The 21,311-nt window shown below is 39.7% G+C and overlaps 1 protein-coding gene across 12 annotated transcripts in view; it reads right to left on the bottom strand.

Moving 5' to 3' along the window:
- Positions 1–21,002, bottom strand: part of ENAH (ENAH actin regulator) — a 147,771-nt gene extending 126,769 nt beyond the window's left edge. For 2 of the 12 annotated variants that reach the window (XM_074222795.1, XM_074222792.1), the window contains exon 1: positions 20,623–21,002. In XM_074222795.1, the coding sequence (XP_074078896.1) occupies positions 20,623–20,678 (56 nt within the window). In that variant the 5' untranslated portion in view covers positions 20,679–21,002. Of the gene's footprint in view, positions 1–3,935; positions 4,188–20,622 lie in introns of those variants that run through there. The other 10 variants (XM_074222805.1, XM_074222803.1, XM_074222806.1 and 7 more) reach the window with 8 other exon arrangements.
- Between the last annotated feature and the right edge of the window lie 309 nt (positions 21,003–21,311).

Genomic DNA, 21,311 nt, shown 5'->3' on the forward strand with positions numbered 1-21,311 from the left:
ATCTCAGCAATTAGCACAATGGAAGCCCTGTTGCTAAGACTTTACAAATCTCTTATTGGATTCTCACAATGAACCTTTCAAGGGAAGGAAAGTTATCATCCCCATCCTACAGTGGAAGAAACTGAGGCGAACAGTTCAGTGATTTTCTTCCTGATTCTAGGACTGCTGTCCAATTCCCTGTACCTCTTAGTTGACTTGAAACAGTAGGCACTTAAATGCTTCCTGATTTACTGACATCTAGCAGTAAAAGTTGGATTAAATTGATTTTAGAACTTTGTATGGTTGTTTTTTTTTATACTGTGAAAATCAAAGACAGAATTCGCTCAATTAAATACAACAAAATACTGTCACTATGCTTTCACAAATTATCCATTTATTACTATATGAATGCTTTTGTCGTTGTTTAATAATTTTTCAATTGGGTCAGACTCTTTTTGAAACCATTTAGGGTTTTCTTGGCAGGTGGAGTGGTGGTTTGCCATTTCCTTCTGCAGATCATTTTACAAATGAGGAACTGAGGCAAAAAAGGTTAAGAGACTTTCTCAGGGTCACATGGTGTTTAAGGTCACATTTGCATTCATAACAGGAATCTTCCTGATTCCAAGCTCTTTCCACTGCACTACCTAGAGGGATTCTACATAAGCAAAGAAATAAGATTTTTATCATTTCCAGTTTTCTTTTGAACTGTTAGATGCTGAATACAAAAAAAAAAGACTTCTCTTCCTTTTCAGATCTTCCCCAACTTTATCTTTCCAACTATTAACTTAATTTTGTAAATCTAATGCACATGTCATGTAAGATTGTGATATCTGAATTCTACTAAACTGTAAAACTCCTTTAGGGCACATGTTTATTTGAACTTGCTAAATCAACGTTCATTGCTTTCTTACATTTGTCTACTACACTACAATACATGCACTTTGTAAAGAATTACAACAGATTCCCTGATAGCTTGCCACAGTCACTAGGTCTGGAAGTGTTAGCTATTTTTTCATAAACCATGTCATAGCTGGCATTCATAAGAAGAAACTATCTAGCTCTCACCTCTAAGCTCAAAGACTCAAAAGATTTTATTACAATTGGCCTAGACTTTTTTCCTCTCCTTCCAAACAATGATAAAAGAAAATTTTAACTAGTTTTAAACACATGGTGTCAATATATCCTCTTAAGAGTTTTGGCAGAATTTGCACTGCAATGTTTGGCTATGTAGTTTTTTCCAGGAAACATTTTTAAAAATTAAAAAATGAATTCATTAGTAAAACCTTTATTAAAGGAATAATGAACTGATGGAAATGTTGCTTTGTTTTTCTCACTTGTGCAAATAGATTAAAATATTGTAGTATCCTCTGTATTGTTAGAAACCTTACACGCATAAAATGGTATAAAAATATAAAACTATAACAGCATCAAAAAGTCCAATATACAATGACAATAACAGGGTTAAAAGTTTCAAAATCAAGCAGCCATTCTAAATGGCATGGATTAAAATGAGTCCTAATTTTTAATCTGTTAATCCAGTTATCAATTTAAGATCAAAACTTGGACATTAGCTTCAAAAAGTAAAGTGTTAATTCTAAGCCTTGGATTTTATATTTACAAAGTGGTTTTCTGATCATTTCAGTAAATGTAAACCATTACACAGGTTTTCCACATGAAGAGAACACTGGTTATGATATTTCTCAAATGGAAGCCATCCAATATATTATGTCATAAATGCTTCAAGCACAACAGATTCACTGATCTTCTCTTCAGAGATCTAACTGATGTAAATGTAACTCCCCAGCCAAGTGCACCTATTTCTGGACACACTTTTGAACATTAGCACAATCCCAAAACACCACTACTTCAAAAATACATTTAACTACTCTGATACAGTAATAGTTGCATTATCAGCTAGTCATAGACTGAAAAAAACATGCCATGTAGTACTACTACAGTGTTTAAGCAGCATTTTGAAACAAAGTCAAATGTTGGCATAACTGTCACTCACAGTAGGATCAAATCCACCCAAAAACCTCCTGCAATGCATTCATTATTAAGACTCAACACATATTCCATTTTCTATCCAATTAGAGTTTCCAAGGTTTCACTGCTATATAAGAAAATGCACCCAGATGTACACTGCATTTGTAAAGGGCTATCCACCAATAGTCCTCTTTAACTTCAAGGAGAAAAAAAATGAACTCTTCTTTTTATTCCATTTCTTAAATCACTAAAAGGCAGCTATTTAAAGAGTCTATCCAAATTGACTTGAGATTGACTGAATTTTCATTACCCTTTGTACTATTTACCGGACAGGTAAAAACATCAAGGCATTTGTTGGCTTTCACTGACTCTCACAAAAGTTCGAAAATGGTTATTAAAGTTTCGAGGGTAAAGTTACTTTTTATAACAAGGAATACTTTTGAAGTAAGCAGAATGAAAACTGTACATTGGGTTAGTCTCTCCATTATATAGAAGCTTCTTATTAAAAATTATTATTTTCCATTGTTTTCATTGTTACTGGATTTTAATAAGTACTTAATAAAATAGTGAATAAAATTTTTAATGGTTAGCTTTTAAAATTGAACCCCCACTCCCTCTAAAGATTATAGTATTTTAGTATGGCTGCAGAAATCAATACTAGGTATGAGTTATTTCATTATACAGAGGGTTAAATGTTCACACCTATAAATTAGTAGACAATGTCAATAGACAAATGTCAAAATTTTCAATAAAGCTAACACTTCTCAAAATAATGCAAGCATATTGGTATGCTAAAACTATAGCCACTGGAAATTAAAAGGGAAGATGAGCACAGAATTTTTTAGACTGCCAATTATAAGGGTATAACTGAGAACTTTGGGGAAAAAACCGAATAGAGCATAAATAACTGCATATTGACTACTCAAAGCCAACACAAGGAGATGAATGGGGGGAGGGGAAAACACAAGTCAAGAACTACCCTAGAGAAAAAAAACACATGGAAACAAGTTTCAACTGGAATCTATTTAAGAAAAAAATCCAGTGACTAGACAATTTTTGCAGAAGCAAGGGAATTTTTAGATGATATCATGAGAATCTCATTGTATTACATTATAAAGGTCTTGGCAAATGCTAGCCATTAATCTTTAACACAAAGGATATTCAAGATATTCAAATCCAACCAAATGTAATACAATCTCTTAGAGGGGAAAGGGAAGGAGTCATATACTTTATCCCCAATTCTTTAACCTAAAGGCCAGTAAGGATTATGATAAAGCACAATAGGTCAGCATTCCATCTATCAAGTCCCATTTCTCACGAAGTCTTGCACCAATCCGGAAAAAATAGGTGGCTAAGGAAACAAAACAGGCTTAGAAATGGCTTTAAAAAAAAATGAATGAGACCCCGCATCACGGTTCATTCTCCTACACAATTAGAGAAATGGAAAAAACACCATTAAGCTCATTTTTTTTTTGCCGCTTCAGACTTTACATCTTAAAAAAACAAAAGCCTGCGTTTCGTGTCTCCCCTTGGCGGTGGAGGGATAATCTGACTTATTTTATCGATCACACAGAAGGCAGGAAGGAAGGGGGGAAGCAGCTGCTGCAATGCAACACTGGCTGGCACGGAGGACGGGGAGAAGCGGCCCCGCGCGGGGCGCCCCGAGGGTCCGCACACGCACACGCACACGCAGGGGCGCTCCCGGCCGAAGGGGGTGGGGTGCGGGAGGGGAATGAAGCCCCCGGCTCGCCCCCTCCCCGCGCTCGCCATCCCGGCACACTCGGGCTCCGGCCGCCCCCCGCGGGCACCGGAACGCGGGGCGAGGCTCGCCTTCCGCCCCCCGAGCCCCCCGAGCCCCCCCTCTCCCGCACGCGCGCGCGCACACCCGGGCGGGGGGAGCCGGAGGTGCATAAAGGGGAGTGGGGGAAGGGAAGGGGCTGGGGCGCGGGCCCGGGGCCGGGGCCCCTCACCTCATGGTGCCGGGCGGTGCGGAGGCTTCCGAGGAGGCGGAGCGGAGGCAGCCGGGCTCCGGCGCGCAGGGGGCGGCGGCGTGGGGCTCTGGCGCCGCGGGGACGCTACACCATCCTCGCCCGCCGCACAAAGCCGAGGCGCCCGCCGGCCGGCCGGGAGAGCGAGTGCGTGTGTGAGCGAGGGGGGCGGAGAAGCGGGCAGGGGCGCGGGGCCCCGCGGCGCCGCCTCCGCCGCCGCCGCCGCCGCCGCCGCCTCCGGGGCGCCTGTGCCCGCCCCGCCGCCGCCGCAGCTCCCGCGCCCGCTCCGCGCCGCCGCCGAGGCCGTGTGCACCGGCAGCAGCAGCAGCAGCAGGACCAGGGCCGCCGCCGCCAGCAGCCGGGGAGGGGCGGGGCGCGGGGCGCGGGAGCACGCACGCGCCGGCCGACCCGGGGGAGGCGCCCCCCGCGCCCCTCCCCCGGCCGCCCCCCCCCCCGTCTCCCCTGCAGCGACGGCGGGGAGGGGCGCGCGGGCCGGGAGCCTCTTTGTTGCTGTGGGACCCGGCCCGGCGCGGCCCGCCCTCCTCCTCCCCGCGCCGTCTCTGTTCATTCATTCGTTTCTTTATTTGTTTATTGGGGGGCCTCCCCAAGAAACCTCCTTTGCGGGAGGCCCCGGGATGGCGCGGCGGAGGGAGGGAGGATCTGGGGCCAAACCCCGGCCCGAGGGCCTCCCCGAAATGACGCCGGGGGAGATTCCCCCGGCCGCCCCTCCCCCTCCGCGGGGCCGGGCCGGGCCGGGCCTGGGGGATCCGAACACCTGGGAGCCCGTGCGCGGGGGGCCCCCGCGACGCTCCCCCGAGGGGGCAGCGGCCCTTTAAAAATCCCTGCCTCCCTGGGCGCCCCCGCTCCCGCTGGTCTCCTGTTGCTGCCCCGGTAGCGGGCGGGAGACGCAGCCCTCCGGGCCGGGCCGGGCGCGACTCCCCCGGCCCGCAGCCCCGGCCCGGCCCGGCCCGGAGAAGCCCGGGGACGCTGAGCAGCCCGAGCGGCCCATGTGCTAACTATGGATAGCGATGACTTCATCCGCGTGAAGCGCAGCCCACTTGGGGGGACCCGGGAGCCGCCCCCAGAAGCACCGGCCCCGCGCCGGCCAGGGACGGAAGAACAGCAGCGCGGCCAGTGGACATTCCATTAGCTCACTTTGCACGGACGGCATGTTTTTTTACAGCGCGCTCCTAAGGCGACTTAAAATCCCGGTCATTCACATTCCCCGGGCCTGAAGTCCGGGCCGTGTAAAGGAAGGGGAAGACTCCCGGAGGAAGCAAAGGGCGAGCGGCCGGTCAAGTTCACCAAGGGGGGGGCCGGGCGTCACCTGGAAGACCTGGCCTTGGCTTTGTGTTCTCAAGTGGCGTGCAAAGACGCCGTGGCCCAAGACAAATTACAGCCCTCAGAAGCTCTAAAACACCTTTCTGTTACGAAAATAAAAATAAAATGTGATAGAAAACACTAGTGGCTGCTAGATTCATCTAATTGAGGGGCATGGTGAGAAATGAAAGGACAAACCTTTCTAGTCTCAGTTCAGAAATGTGGGGTTTTTGTAAGGAAATAGGATGATGGTTGAGAACAGAATTTAGGCTCACAAATGGCAGACCCACTGGTCACATGCAGGCTAGTCTTTGTCAATAATAGGAAGGAAGAGTCCAGGGACTGCTTCGGTTTTTAACCTGAAAGGCTTCATTGGATTTTAAACCTCTAAATAGAGGGACTGAATTATAGTTTCCTGCTGGGACCTGCCCTTGCCCATCTACAGCCCTCATATCAAAATGCCCCTGGAACTCTTGGCAAAAGGCTGAAGTCTCTTGTCCCTACTTTGGGTGCCTTAAGTAAAGTATACCCATTAACATAGTAAATGTCTTCTAGGTACATAATTGTTTGCATGTTATCTTCCTCATTAGAAAATGAACTCCTTGAGGGAAGGAACCTGGTTTTGCTTTTCTGTATATAGTCCTTGGTCTTATCACATAGAAAGTGATTACTTTAAATGCTTCTTGTTAAATTATAGAAATTCCCACCCTTTAATCATCCCTAAGGCCTTTGATCGAGGGATATTATTAAGTTTTTTTTTCCTAAGGTAATCAGGATTAAAAGACCAGAGTTACACAGCTAGTAAGTGTCAGAAGGTTCATTTGTATTCAGGTCCTTCTGGACTCCAGGGTTCTGCTCTAGCCACTTCATCATCTAACTGCCCCCTTATTAATCTTTACAATACAGTTTCTAATATATAGTAAGTGTTGAACAAATGCTTTTTCACTTATTCATTTATATACCTTTTCGAATCACCCAATCACTCCCCAAAAAATCCCTATTAACTTTATAAATTCCTCTACTGTACATGTCCTGTACACACTGTTCTTTCCCCTAATAGAGTGTAAACACCTAGAGGGCAAGGATTTTCATTTTGTCTTCCCCACCATTTCTAACTCATAGTAGAAAATTGATAAATGTTGAATGAATGAAATAAATTATTTTATTGTTATTCTATTATAAATGTCGATGCTAAAGTACTGTGATAGTTTACAGTATGAGTTAATAGAAGAGACATGATTAAAAATCACAACTACTAACTTGGGACCACATATTTATTCTACAATCTACATCATGTAAAAAGCATTTCGTTTTGGATTAGCCTTCAAGCAAAAGATTTTGTGTGTGTATTCTAGTAAGAATTGTTATTCTAAGGCATTTCAGTGCATCTCCCTCTTTTAAAGATGAAGAAACTGAGATGAGAAGTATTGCCTACAGTCACAAAGATATCTGGGTAGCAGAGGCAGGATTTGAATGCAGCTCCTCCTTATACAGTTGTGTTTTTGCTAATAAGACCCGGGAGATTAAAGTCATTGGTGCCTGAACAAGTCCATTCATGTCAATGCAAAGAAAACTTCAGAGTTCAAATTCCAAAGCACATCACTACAGAGGGCCAAAAGAGGTGGTAATTTTCAGAAGAGTGACTCTTACTTTCTGCCAAGGCCAAGGGACAAGGGCATAATTCTTCTCATAATACAGTCTAACTTTCTTCTTGTTTAAGAAAATGAACTGGAGTTAGGTAAGTGAGCATTCAAATTGTTAATAGTTATCCTTAATTATTATAATTCATTTAAATGTAATAACCAAAAGTTTTAGATACAACTAAATTCTTCATGCTTGCCAAATCATGGTCATTCTGCAATTAGATATAGATATAGATAGATTATAATAGATGGTTTGGTCTGCTGGAGTCTAGAAGACCTGCATTGAAATCCAGCCTTAGATAACACAGCTGTGTGACCCTGGATAAATCACTTAGCCTCCATTTGCCTCAGTTCCCTCAACTTAAAATCAAGGTAATGACAGCACCTACCTACATCACAGAGTCATTATAGGGTGAGGATAAGACAAGATAATATTTGTAAAGTAGTTTGCAAATTTGATAACTTCTACCTAAATAATGCTAACTATTATCAATATTATTTATGGTATAATGATTTTCTTAAAAATATTTTTCTTATTGGGTTATTCGTTATTTGTTTAAAAACTTTTATTAAGCAGCTGGTATATGCAAAGCGTTGTGCCAGTGTATATCTTTCTTACTTTTTTTATTGCTTCTCATTTATATTAGGTATAACAATCAAAGAAACAGGGAAAGGTGTGGACATTCAGAGAACACCTTTGATCATAGAGGGTATGTCACAGTATAAGAATGTAGTACCTTTTCATGTTTTAATATGAGTGCTGAAATAGCAAAATCAGAGATGTTCTCTGGCTAAGAATTAGTTCTGACATTGTTGAATCAGACATGGTCTAAGATCAGCACTCTTTTAGTTTTTGAAAGAAGCATCACACCCTAAATATTTTGTCTCATCCAAATTTTAGTTCCCACGATCTGTAAGTAATCCTCAACCTTTTCTACCACTAATATGCAGATGCACTGAGTTCTTTCTCCCTCCATGACCTTGGTGTATACAGTCATCAGGAACCAGTCTACAAATGTCTGCTAGCAGTGTGCAACCAAGCATAAAATGAAACAAACTGTGCTTCTGTTTAAGATCGATTAGCTGCAGGACTGTTGTCAGTCTGGCTCTGAGGTTTCTTTCTGAATATACTCTGTTTGAGTCAGTCTGATATCATCAGTGTCCGCCATCATCCATTTATGGGCATGAGGAGGATGCATGACTAATGCTACTCAGCAGTCTGGAAATCAGTTCTGAGCATAGCTGGGAGAATCTCCTTTCTCACCTAAAGAAGGTATTCCCTTTAAAAATTAGAGTTTACATGAATAGGAGTGAAGAGTAGGGGGAGGTGGGGTGCTGTTTGGGATTGAATGAGATTGCTTGATCACCCCACTAGTACTTTCTGTGTTCTGTTTCCTTTTATTGCTAGTGCCTCATTGTAATTTTTGTCTATATTCCCAAGAATGAGAAAAAAATGTGAAAGTGGGATTCAAGAAGTTACCATTTTGTCATCCCTTTTCAACCTTAGCTGTATATAAAGATATACAGAAACATGTCTCTTATCTGTATTTTCCTTCGTTTTTGTCATTTTTCTTTCTGACAGATTATGATTAAATTGGCTAATTTTATTTCTCCCCAATTTCTCTTTCTTTTCTTAGCTCTATGCTGATTGAAACAGTAAGAAGACTGAAATCCATGAATAATATTGGACTGTTATCATTGGTCTAATGCATGCATAATCTTATACAAAATGAAATGAATGATGTTTCTCATTTAACAGCCATTCATTCAATAATCCACAATAATATGCCTATGCAAAACACTATAAATTTGGCCATTTCTAAAGAACAATCAAAGCACTTGACTTTTTTTGAGCACTATTGTCTATTACTCCCCCTTTCTACACTCTTTAGTCCAGTCAAACTGATCTCCTCAATGTTGATCAGCCAAGACACTATGCCTCCTGTCTCCACCATCCCTTAAGCTCTAGCACAGGTTGGCTGTCCCTCAAATCTGAAATGCACTTACTTTTCCTCTCAGAATCCCTAGATTCTCTTCAGAGCTCAGTTCTATTGTCACCTCCTACATCAGGTCTTTCCTAAACTTTCCTGGCTAGGACTTCTCCAAATTGCCTTATATTTAATGCATCTATATTTTGTGTTATACTTACATTTTATATATCTTTACATATATACATATTATCTCCCACTAAAGAATGTAAGTTCCTTGAGGGAAGAACTGTTCCTTTTTCTATTTGTTTCTCCAATGCCTAACAAAGCCTAGAACGTAGATGTTCATGTGTACTTAATAAATGCTTATTGGTTGATTACTTAGGAACTAGAAAGAGAGGCAGTGTAGATGTAAGCTTTAAGATTCTTTCCAGTTCTAAAACATAATTATTCTAATTCAGGACATTTTATAAGATCCAGCTATTAGCTTATCCTCTTTGACGCATCGAATTCTTTCACTGTAGACACAGTGGAGAATTATCAATCAATATCAAGCTAGATATTGTGGTTTCAATATGCCCTTGAAGCATTTTCCTAAAGGAGAATGGGAGGGTGAGAGGACAAGAAATTATTTTCTGAAAAATCATAACAAAGGAGAAAGATGACATCATTGACCATTTTTAGTGTTCCTAAGATATGAACATTTTACCCAAGATCTACCTAAAATGTATACTTCTTAGGCAAGTGGACTATGCCTGGCAATTTATTCAGACACTATTTCTGTTTCTTTTTAAACTGCTTTCTTTCATTTCAGGTGAATTTCAAAACCAAGATTCTTACATATGGTATTTCTTTTTTTTTTTATTTTTATTTAAGGCAATGGGGTTAAGTGACTTGCCTAAGGTCACACTGCTAAGGCAATTACGTGTCTAAAGTTAGATTTGAATTCAGGTCCTCCTGACTCCAGGGCCAGTGCTCTATCCACTACTCCACCTACCTGCCCCCAAAACTACCATGGTATCTCTTTGATATAGTCATGGCACTTCTGTTTGAGAATTTCTGTCTCTTGAGGTGACCTGGATAAGTTCTAATCCATTTCTTTTTCATATCTTTATTTTACTGTTTAGTTGTTAAATGTCAAAATTCAACTTATAGTAAGGTAAATAATTATTCAAGCAATCAACCCAGGCCACATCATTAATCATAATATTTTCATTAGGCTTCAAAGTTTATGATTATCCTTAATTCATCAGGTTTTCTTTTTAGAAGAGCAAGTCATTTATCCTCTCTGTCTGCCTTAGTTGCTTCATCTGTAAAACAGAAATAATAACACCTACCTTCCAGGATTAATATGATGATCAAATGTGAGGATATTTGTAAAGTGCTTTGCAATCCATAAAGTGCCACATATGTGCTAACTATTATTATTATTACTTATTTTATATGTGAAAAAGTATATCACAAGCACTTCAGCACAGTGAGTAGAAAAAATATGGAAATTCCTTTTTTTGATATTTTGGAATGTCACAAGGACAAAGAGGTAGTATTTACTATGAATCAGGCACTGTGTTTAACAATATCTATTCTCAAGAGGTTTACATTCTAATGTAATATGCACAAATATAAATATATTCATAATTTAAATAATATAAATAAAAGGTAGTTTGAGGAAGGAGTGTCCTAGCCCTGGATAATTAATAAAGAAGTTGGTGCTATTTTTTTGGTTAGGAAAATGGGAGATTCTAAGAAGCAGAAATGAGGAGGAAGAATATTAGAGATACATGGCAGGGCCACCCAGTGTAAAAATTCAGAGTTTGGAGATGAAAGGGGAGTAAGAAGGGAACTAGAGAGAGGGAAAGGGCAACAAATAGATCCAAACAGTGAGTATAAGTAGGCGAGTAATATTGTAAGACAAGAAAGGAAGGACAAGAATAATCATCTATCTTTGTCCTTATGAGATTTTTTTAGTATTTCAATGTTTGTGCCTACAAATTTATTACTTGTGCAAATATAGCATGTCTTCCTTTCCTTAGAAGCTGTCAAAATACTTTGTAGCATAAATGATGCCAGTGTTTGATAGAACACAATACTCCCAAGTACATGAACATGATTAAAATATAATTGGGAGATATTTAACAAAATAAATAAAAATACAATAGGACATAGTGTTAATATGTGATTTTTCTAAATCAATATGATGCCCCCAGAGATTCTTATGTATAATTTAGCACCTAGCTGTTTCTCTTTGAGTTTGACACCACTCTGCTATAGAAGGGTCAAGTACAAGCTTTGCTATTTACTCTCTGTGTGAAACACAGGCAATTCCTTTAGCCTTGGTGGGGGGGTATCCATAAAATGAGATAATATTATTTTGCACTACCTATCTCATCATGTTTCTGTGAAGAATCCATGAGATCATGCATGTAAAAGGCTTTGTAAACCTAAGGACAAGATAGAAATATATTGACTCTGATTTTCCCCAATAACTTTGTGTCAGGGTTATATCCATGGCAGTGAGTGGAAATTATATTTTGAGAGGCTTTTACACATTATTAATCTTGAACCCACCCTCACTCAGAAAACTTGAGAAAATCTTTTTTACTACTAGATATTCCAATATGCAGGCACCAACTCCTATTTATAAGCACACTTTGAAAATTTTGAGATGCTATCAATTTGGGTACTCCTTCCAGTGGTGCAAATAGTCATATTCTCTCTTCTTTTCTGACTTATTAGCCAAGACCTTCTGCAAATCTTCTATGGGAATTCCAACCAGCATGTGGAAGGGCTGGAAGGGAAGAATTCCTCTCAGAGTCATAATTAGGACAAGATAACTAAGATCTTCCGCCCAGAGCAAAATTATTTAGAAGGCGCTAACACTAGTTGGCAAAAATAATTAGTTAAAAAAGGAAGCTTTTAGGTGGACCACCATCCCATACTTCTTTCACATGGAAAAGCTCCTTCTTAGCTAGTTGCTTCACTCAGCAACCCCTCTAGGCATTCATATCAATTCATATCCTGGGGTCTTCACTTACAGGGGTCTGGTGTCCCAAAATATCTATCTTTTCCCCACCGGACAATCAATGACCCTAAGATCTCTCCCCTTATTGGTTCTTACCTTATTGAACCTTCCTTTCCTAAAATGAATTTGTCTTAATGAGAGCACATTTTATGAAGCCTGCCCTGAATACCTGCCTTTGCCTGATTTTCTGAAATTACTAGTTACAGCTGTACTTCCTCTAGCTTTCTTGGCATTGTGTAAACGTCAATAGGGTCTGTCAGCTGCCTATTGGATATTCCTCATGCTCCCTACATTACCAACCCACCTTCTTTTCTATTCATACATCTCAATGATGATATTCTTTTCACTCTTATCCTAAACAATTTTTGTTAGTAATATACCACAGAGTCCATGACTTGTAAATTTGCTAGAATTATATAGAAAAAGGAAGAAAGAATTCTAGAATTCCAAAGTATGTGTGACTCCCCACAATCCTCCCAACTTTGACAATATCTGTATGCCTCTTATGATCTTGGTCAATTTTGTGGTACTGAGGTAAAACCTCAAAATTGATTTAATTTGTAATTCCCTTTTTCTGGATTTGAAATGTTTTTCTTATGAGTGAATAGTTTGCAATTCTTTTCAAATTGTTCATATTTTTGCCTAAGTATTTGTTGAAAAATGAGTTTGGGATATATATATATAACAATCTATCGCATATATTCCATACTGCTGAACTTAAAATTTTCAATTATTCAATTTGGCCAATATGAGAATTATAACTATGCATTATGATTCTGTTTCCTGTTATCTTTGTGACTTTAGGGAAGTCACTTAATCTGTGTGCTTCAGTTGCCTCATCTGTAAAATGAAGTGATTTGGCAAAAGCTTACACTTATAAGAAGTGTAAACACTTTACTATTGTGTTAAGCACAATCCTCATGACAACCCTAGGAGGTAGATACTATTAGTAAGCCCATTTTACAGATGAGGAAACTGAGGCACAAAGTTAAGTGACTTACCCAGTCACCTAGTAAGTATCTGATGCTGAATTTGACCTCAGTGCACTAACCTCTGTATCATCTATACTAAATTACCTCTACTCTTCCAATTCTAAATATATGTCTATGAATGACTCTCACTATTTATCCAAACCATCTCAAATAGAAAAAGAATTCTCTCTACAATCTATCTAATGAATAGTCATCAGCTTTTTCTTAAAAACTTCCAACTTAATAACTTCTAAAATAGTGAGCTGTATATTGGATACATCTAATTGATTAGGAAGTTTTCCTTTCAGCAAGCTTAAATTTCTCCCCTGTGCTGCTTCCTCCCATTACTTCTGTCTCTGCTTTCTGGGGACAATTAGAAATCTAATGTTATCATATACTCCACAAGTGAATTGTGGTCTAATTTCCACAAGGTGCCACAGTGGGAGGCCCCCAGTGTTGCTCACAGCCTTAGCACACAAGTATCTCCATCCTAAAGTTTCCTTATTCTAAGATCCTCTATTAGTCTATATTTCATAGGTTTTTGCCACAATCTTTACATTTTTCCTGATGTTGTTAATACAGCTAGAAGGAAGATAATCTTCAGGATCAGAAAGGCAACAGAAACTTTTATTAGTCCCCTAAAAAAGGGGACAAATTTCTCTCCTACTCTGAGACATCCAGGATATAAAAGCCTGAGTTGTTTGGTCAATAAGCATCTCCCAGACTTGTGTTTAGGCTAGTCCATTATGTTGCAGTGATACAGCTCCAATATTTGAAGGCTACATTTTGTGAAACGTCCTGAATTTGAAGGAAAGACATCAAGAGAGCCAGGTGGCCAGCTGGAATTGACTTCAGAATCCTAGTGATTGAGGTCAGTAACAGATCTATGCTTTACTCCTGTGTGGTATATGTTTGGGGAATCTTATTTGCAAGGCTGTACTGCAAATTTTACAAGATCTGGGATACAGAAAATTTGGAAGGGTTGGACATTGAGCATCCAAGCACAAATGGCTGAACAAGCTTTTATCAGGTGCCTACTAGGTATCAGTTGCTGATAGATGCCAAAAAAACAAAACCCTGAAAGAGTTCACATTCCAGGAGAATGAACTGGGGCAACATTTAGACAAATAAGTATACAGATATTACTCACAAGCCAGGATGAACCCTGGGGTTCAATACTAGAGGGTTAGTCTTTATTCAATTTATTTAACAATAATTAGATACCTGCCAAGTGTCAGACACAGCATTAAGTGATACAAACAAAAAAGAAAAGGAAAGACAGTCCCTCTCCTCAAGGAGTTTACATTCTAAAGGAGAAAAACAACACAAAAGGAAGCTGAAAAGAGAGGTAGGTCACCATGGAATGTGGGAGGGAGGGAGAAATGCCCTGAGGAAGGTTGTGGGAGGGTTTTAGTGTGCCACCCTGCAGTTCTTCAATCAGAAAGGAAGATGTAAAGGCCAAAATCATTCAATCAGCTTAAAGATGAGATTTCAGGTTATCAGCTTATCCTGGGTGGCCCATCCTGTTCTGCATCCAAGCAAAGCTATTGATGGAAATAGAAAGGAGGCTTTTTAAAAATGGAACCAATTGACCAGGAGCAGTAACCTCTGACTTTGACCCTAAAGTAGGATCAATCTCCAGGATAATCTTTAAAGCAGTGTTTAGTTATGGTCTAGTCCACAGTTTCCCCGTATGTTAATAGAAAACCCCACTCCCACAATTGCATTTAATGTGCAATATGAGTATCTAGTGTGACCAGAAACAGAAAACAGTTATTACAATAGCTCTTTTAGGTTTGAACCTCTTGACAGCTGGGGGTAGATGCTTTCATCCACATTTTGCAGATAAGAACACTGCAACTAAGTTTCAGAGGTCACATTTGAACTCCAATCTCCTTGCTTCAAGCTCCAGAACTCTGTCCAACTTATCACCTACCTCCCTGAAACCCAAAGGACTCACAGGTGTACATGAATAAATACAGGAAAAATTAAACACCTGAATATTACATTTATTTTATTGCCCCCAAGAAATCACTCTTTTGTCAGATAATTTCGACTCACCTGAAACCTGCACTGTCTGAGCATGTCATAGCATTTATCATTATTACCTTGGCAAGGTCCAGATCTCCAGCCCAATCTCTGTACAGTTTGGTCCACCAACTTCAGGATCCTTTCCTTGGAATTCATAGTGTCCTCTGAGAAGTGAGTTGTTAAAGACATCTCTCTCTAGTCAACTAGTGTCCAACTCTCCAACCCAAGGTTACTCAAGAGGTAACCTCCAGTGCTGGAAATATCCATTTTTAGACTTTACTGAACCATACTCAGAAAAATGAAATATAAGAGCAAAAGGAGGCAACCAGGAAGGAAGTCCAGGAATTCTTATCCTAGAATCAAGGAATGTCCCATCTCCCACATTCACTCTTGGTATATTCCAGTTTGGAAACTCCGAGGAGACCAAAAATAAAAATGGGTCACATCTTAGATAACACACTTTTAATGGGGGATGATAGTTCCTCCAAAGAGTCTGTCCTAGGATGCCTCTAAGTTGCCAATCATCTTCAAGGAAGTAAGGGGGAACCAACTGGGAGGAGTTCAACATATCTCTCCTTCATGAAACCAAGAAACTTGTATCTCAGCAAGTGACCAGGTTACATGTTTAGCTCCCTGGAAGATATATCCTTTTAACAAAGGTTCACACTTTACAATCTCATCCAGTTTATTAAGGGTCCCATCAGGGTTCTCCTGATCAGCTCTGCTAACAAAATGTATACAAAGAATAAAATAATAGAGACTTGAGAAATGTATAGTTCAGAGAGACAAGCAGAGCAAATTGCAACTTTGGATCTTGGAAAAGGAAGGAGGAATTAAGTCATTCCTAGGAGTTCTTAAAATGAAACATAAGTCTTAAGAATATTGTAAGGAAAGGAAGGAACTTCAAATGGCTGAATAGCAGCAGCAATGGGGTTAATTTTCCCAAGCCCTACCCAAGAATTAAGGAAACAGATTATAAAGAATGGGTGGTACCAGGGCAATGGATAAAAGGAGAGAGAGAAAAGCAGAGCATAAAAGACCAAGGACAGCCATGATTCCTACAGGCATCTCCAGAATTAAAGCTATTTTTTTTAGAACGGAGGGAAATTCTAAGAGATCTGTTGTTTCCCCAATTTCCTCTCTCTATTAATAAACACTGAAAAGTACTCTGCTTTCTTCTTTACTTGAGAATTTCTAGTAACCCAAATTTTGCCCCTACCAGAATGTGATCAGAACAGTTGAACCAATATCCAACATAAACCTAAATTAGTTTAGAGAGTCATTTTTATTTGTCCTTTGTTCTGGAAGAGACTGTAGCATTGGGAATGTGATATCATGACTTGCAAGTGGATTGGTCTGAAATAAGGGAGAACTATGCAAAGTCATCAACCTCACTCTCCTCTAGAGTCATTTGGGTCCAGTGGCAAGATATAGATCAGGGTAACGGGAAGTAACCCTCTAATAATGCTTGCATTTTCATAAAAGTGGTCAGTGATACTCTTGAATGCCAAAGACCAATTTAGAGAATCAAACCTTTGCCTAAAAGTTAGAACCTTTCCTAACTAAAGGCTCTGAGATAAATTTGTACTCCTTAACTTTTTGCTTAAAAATAAACTCCACAGGGCGGCTAGGTGGCGTAGTGGATAAAACACCGGCCTTGGAGTCAGGAGTACCTGGGTTCAAATCTGGTCTCAGATACTTAATAATTACCTATCTGTGTGGCCTTGGGCAAGCCACTTAACCCCGTTTGCCTTGCAAAAACCTAAAAAACAAAACAAAAAAATAAACTCCACAAAGCAGAAGAGGGGACCAAGACAAACCTTAAAGGCAGTGGTTATATAGGGTATCTCAAAAGTCTTACTTGTAGTAAGTTACTACAGTAAAGACTTTTGGGCATTGTCCCTAGGCTTAAAAAGAGCAAGTTGTTTAAACAAGGTATGGTTCATTAAATCTCCATAAATTATTGGGGTAGGGAAATGGTAAGAATTTGTTGCCTAACTATACCCTTCACAGTGACATCCACAACCTCTGATGTTACAAAACTCATTAGGGTAAAAGCCCAAGTAACAAGGGGCAGCAGAAAAGGCTTCATATTTGTAAGAGGTGGTGCTTAAAGCTAAGCTTTGAAGCAAACTAGATTCTAAGATAGCTTGGAGTCACAGTGAATAAATAGCACATTGAGTCTTTGTCCTGAGTTCAAACATGACCTCAGGCACTGACTAGCTCTATGGCCCTGGGCAAGACACTTAACCTTGTTTGCCTCAGTTCCCTCATTTGTAAAATAAACTGGTGAAGGAAAAAGAAAACCACTCCAGTATTGTGTCAAATGGGGTCACAAAGAGTCAGACACAACTGAAAGCAACTGAATAAAAGGAATGTACTCCTTAGGAAAATTTCTTTATCTCTTGAGGTTCCCTTTGTATTGATGGGATAGTCTAAGAATTCATCTAATCTATTGGTGGGTTATGGATTTACCAGACAGTATTCATAGCTCTAGTAATCAGGTTCCAGACTGAGGGTTTCCCCCTTGTTGAGGCTTATTATTTCCATATGTAGATTCACCCTGTTAGCCCAGTAGGGGAGGCAACATAGTGGAATATTTATTGCAATATTTATTGCCTAGGATGTGCACAGTAATGATGAAAATATAAATCTTTCTGATATGTCTACTCTTGGTGGAGTTGTATATAGATAGCATATTTAAGTGGGAGAAGCAATGTAACTTAGGATCACAGAAAGGACTTTGAAGGGCATCCAGTCCCACCAAGACAGCAGTGTGCTGGTAAATGTTTAACAGTCAGTTCTTTGGGAGTGAGGGAGTATGTTTATATGACTTTTTTTTAATTTAATGTTATTTTTTTTATTTTTCAATTACTTGCAAAGATAGTTTTCATAAGCTTTTGGGTTCCACACTTTTCTACCTGCCTCACTTCCCACCCCACACCCCACCCATGATAGTGAGTAATCTGATATAGGTTATACAATACAATCATGTTTAACATATTTCCATATTAATAATATGACATTCTTTTAAACTTAATCTGCAATAACAAAACATTAAAGCAAACCTTGTTTTGTGGTATTTTTTATAAAAGGAGCAGCTAGGTAACACAGTGGATGGGGTGACAGACCAGGAGTCTAATCTTCTTGAATTTATTGTTTTGTGGTTTTTTTTTAGATTTTTGCAAGGCAGATGGGGTTAAGTGGCTTGCCCAAGGCCACACAGCTAGGTAATTATTAAGTGTCTAAGACCGGATTTGAACCCAGGTACTCCTGACTCCAGAACCAGTGCTTTATCCACTACACCACCTAGCCGCCCCTATCTTCTTGAATTTAAATCTGGCCTCAGACATTTACCAGTTGGGTGACCCTGGGTAAGTCACTGAACCCTGTTTGCCTCAGTTTCCTCATCTATAAAATGAAGTAGAGTAGGAAATGGCAAACTCCATTATACCCATTATCTCCAATATCCAAGAGAACCCCAAATGGGGTCATAGAGTCAGACAACTCTGAAAGAACTGAACAGGATATAAATTAAACAATCTACCAGTCATTTAGCTAAGCCCTGAAGTCTGAGTGGGTACCCTCTGCAACGTCTTTGACTAGAGGTCATCCAATCTCTTCTAAGAGATCCCTTATATATGGTGTTGTTGATCATTTAATTATTACCTTTATGCTTCTTTCAACAAAGGAATAGAAAACAGGGAAGAGTAAAGGGAGAGTTTTGGGGGAGAAAAGCACCAGTGTTCCTATTGTCCCAGGTTCCCAGAAAAATTATCTCCCACATATGAGTTTTTGTGCTCATCTGGGGATCTTTCTATTCCTAAAACACTTTGATGTTTAGCACTGTAGGGAATGAACCTTGATGTGCTTATGCATTTAAATATGATCTGTGCTTTCTGAGAATTTAATTCTGATGGAGTGATCCATTGGATATAACTAGTAGAACTCCCTTCAATCTCTGTATATACACACAGACTTACTTGGAAGTATAGTCCATGCTAACTTCCAGAATGACACATTCTCCTCTGGTTTTACCTCTTCTTAAAGAGGATGAATGGTATAGTGGAGAAGGCACTGAACTCACATTAAGGGGCCTTCTCCCTTAATGACTCTAAGTAACCCATTTAAGCTCTATTCCTTAATTTCTTCATCTGCAATATAGGGGCAGCTAGGTGACACCATGGATAGAGCTCTGGGCCTGAAAACAGAAGACTCCTCTTATGGAGTTCAAATCTAGCCTCAGTTGCTTACTGTAGGAAAGTAACTTTAATCTTGTTTCCCTTAGTTTCATCACCTGTAAAATGAAGAAGGAAATGGCAAATCTCCTCATTATCTTTACCAAGAAAATCCCAAAAGAAGTCATGAATAACAACAACAACAACAAAAAATTTGGAGGGATGGGGAAGGGTGGATGGAGGATGGCCTCTAGAATCCCTTTTAGCTCTAAATCCAATTAACCTATTCCACCCTCCTCTCCAGTCCCAAATACAAATTTGCATAGGGTTTAGGCATTTCTCCCTAAGGCACATATTCCTCAGTATACCCAAATTGTTCCCCAAATTCATTTCAAGCACTGACTCTGGAGGCAAAGGACCTGGTCCAAATGCCTCCTCTGAGATATGACCTGAAGCAATTCTTTTAATCTCCCTGGGATTAGTTTCCTTTTCTATAAAAAGTGGAGGACTGGATGATTTCAGAGGTCCCATCTAGTCCTAAATCTAAAACCCCATGATCTCAAGATTATTCAAATGACACAGGATGGGGTCCTGTCTCTCAGTAGCAAATAAAATATGAATTTGCATCCTAAAAAAGACATTTTGTATAAATATATGTATATTTTATATATAATCTCAAACTTGTATGTGAGATTAATTTGGGGAGCAATCTGGGTAAACTGAGGAATATGTATCTGGGGAAAAATGCCTAAATTCAGTAGCTTATAATTTATATATTTATATTTATAAATATATAATATTTCTAAAATGCCAAGTGCTTTATAATTCATTTGATCATCACAATAACTCTTGGAGGCTGGTGTTTTATCATTCCCCATTTTATGGGTTGAGGAAACTGAAGCAAATAATAATAGATAACATTGATATAATAGTTTGTGCTAGGTACTGTGATTTATAATCATCTCATTTGATTTTTAGAATTGTGGGAAGTAGGTGCTTATTATCATTATTAACAATTTTACAATTTAGGAAACAGATAAATAAAGACTACTTGCTCAGGGTCACACAGACAGTAAATATCTGAGGTCAGCTTTGAAGTCTATCCACTGTACTACCCATTAGAAATGTAAACTGAGGGGCAGATAGGTGGTGCAGTGGATAAAGCACCCACCCTGGAGTCAGGAGTACCTGGGTTCAAATCTGGTCTCAGACACTTAATAATTACCTATCTGTGTGGCCTTGGGCAAGTCACTTGATTCCATTGCCCTGCAAAAACCTAAAAAAAAATGTAAACTGATTGACAGGGATTTCCTTAATTATTCTCAGAAGTTAATGAAGTATCTGGCAGTAGGTAGTGAATGAATGCTTTTTTAGTGATGATGCAGCCCTTAGGTCACTTCTAATTCAGTTTTTTGGGAAAGGAGTGGGTTATTCTATCATTATGAGCTATATGCTCATTGTCCCCTCCCCCCCAAAAAAATAAACAAAACTTGAAGTAAAGAGAGAGACTTACAGGTGTCATGTCTAAGGTCACGCAGAAAATCAGAGAAAGACCCAAGATGGAGCTTAAGCATACCTGCTACTCATCTGATGTCTTCTTTTCCAAATCAAGCTCCATTGTTGACTTGTCATCTTGGAACAATTTTGGCTTTGGGCAGCCTCTGTTTGTTTTTGATGTTGCTCTCACTCAGCATCTTGTTCTATTTGTATTTTATTCAGTGTCTCTCACATGCAATAATATTTCCCTTCTAAAGTCCACAGTCTGGTCTTTTCTTTCTTATTATTTTACTTTAATTTTCTCTCCTAATGCTAATGAGATGGTAATTCCTAATTTATTTTATAATCACTTCATGTCTTCAGTCCTCTGTTTAATACTAAGTCTGATTTAGCTTTTTCCCCTACTGGGCAATGCCCAAATTAAGTTAGGAAACAATTCTGCAGGAAACCAGCCTGGGATTCTTCATCTCATTCTGGTATCCCAGGCATGTGAATGTCTGTTTAATAGAGTGTGGTCATAATGATCATACCGTACTTGGGAGTTCTCTCAAATGTGAATGTTGTACTGGGGAACTTCAAAGTTTATATTAGGTTTGACTCTTAAAGGAGTTCTGTTTTGAAACTAAGTGGGACAGTGAGAGGAAGGAGATTTTGAGGATGGGTATGAGAAAATCTGGGGAGCATTATTAAATACCTGTTGTATCCTTGTCTCTACTCTAAGAACCGGGAATACAAAGACAAAAAAATAAAACAATCCCTGTCCTCAAA

The sequence above is a fragment of the Macrotis lagotis genome, chromosome 2, assembly GCF_037893015.1.
Source record: "Macrotis lagotis isolate mMagLag1 chromosome 2, bilby.v1.9.chrom.fasta, whole genome shotgun sequence".
Taxonomy (NCBI): domain Eukaryota; kingdom Metazoa; phylum Chordata; class Mammalia; order Peramelemorphia; family Peramelidae; genus Macrotis; species Macrotis lagotis.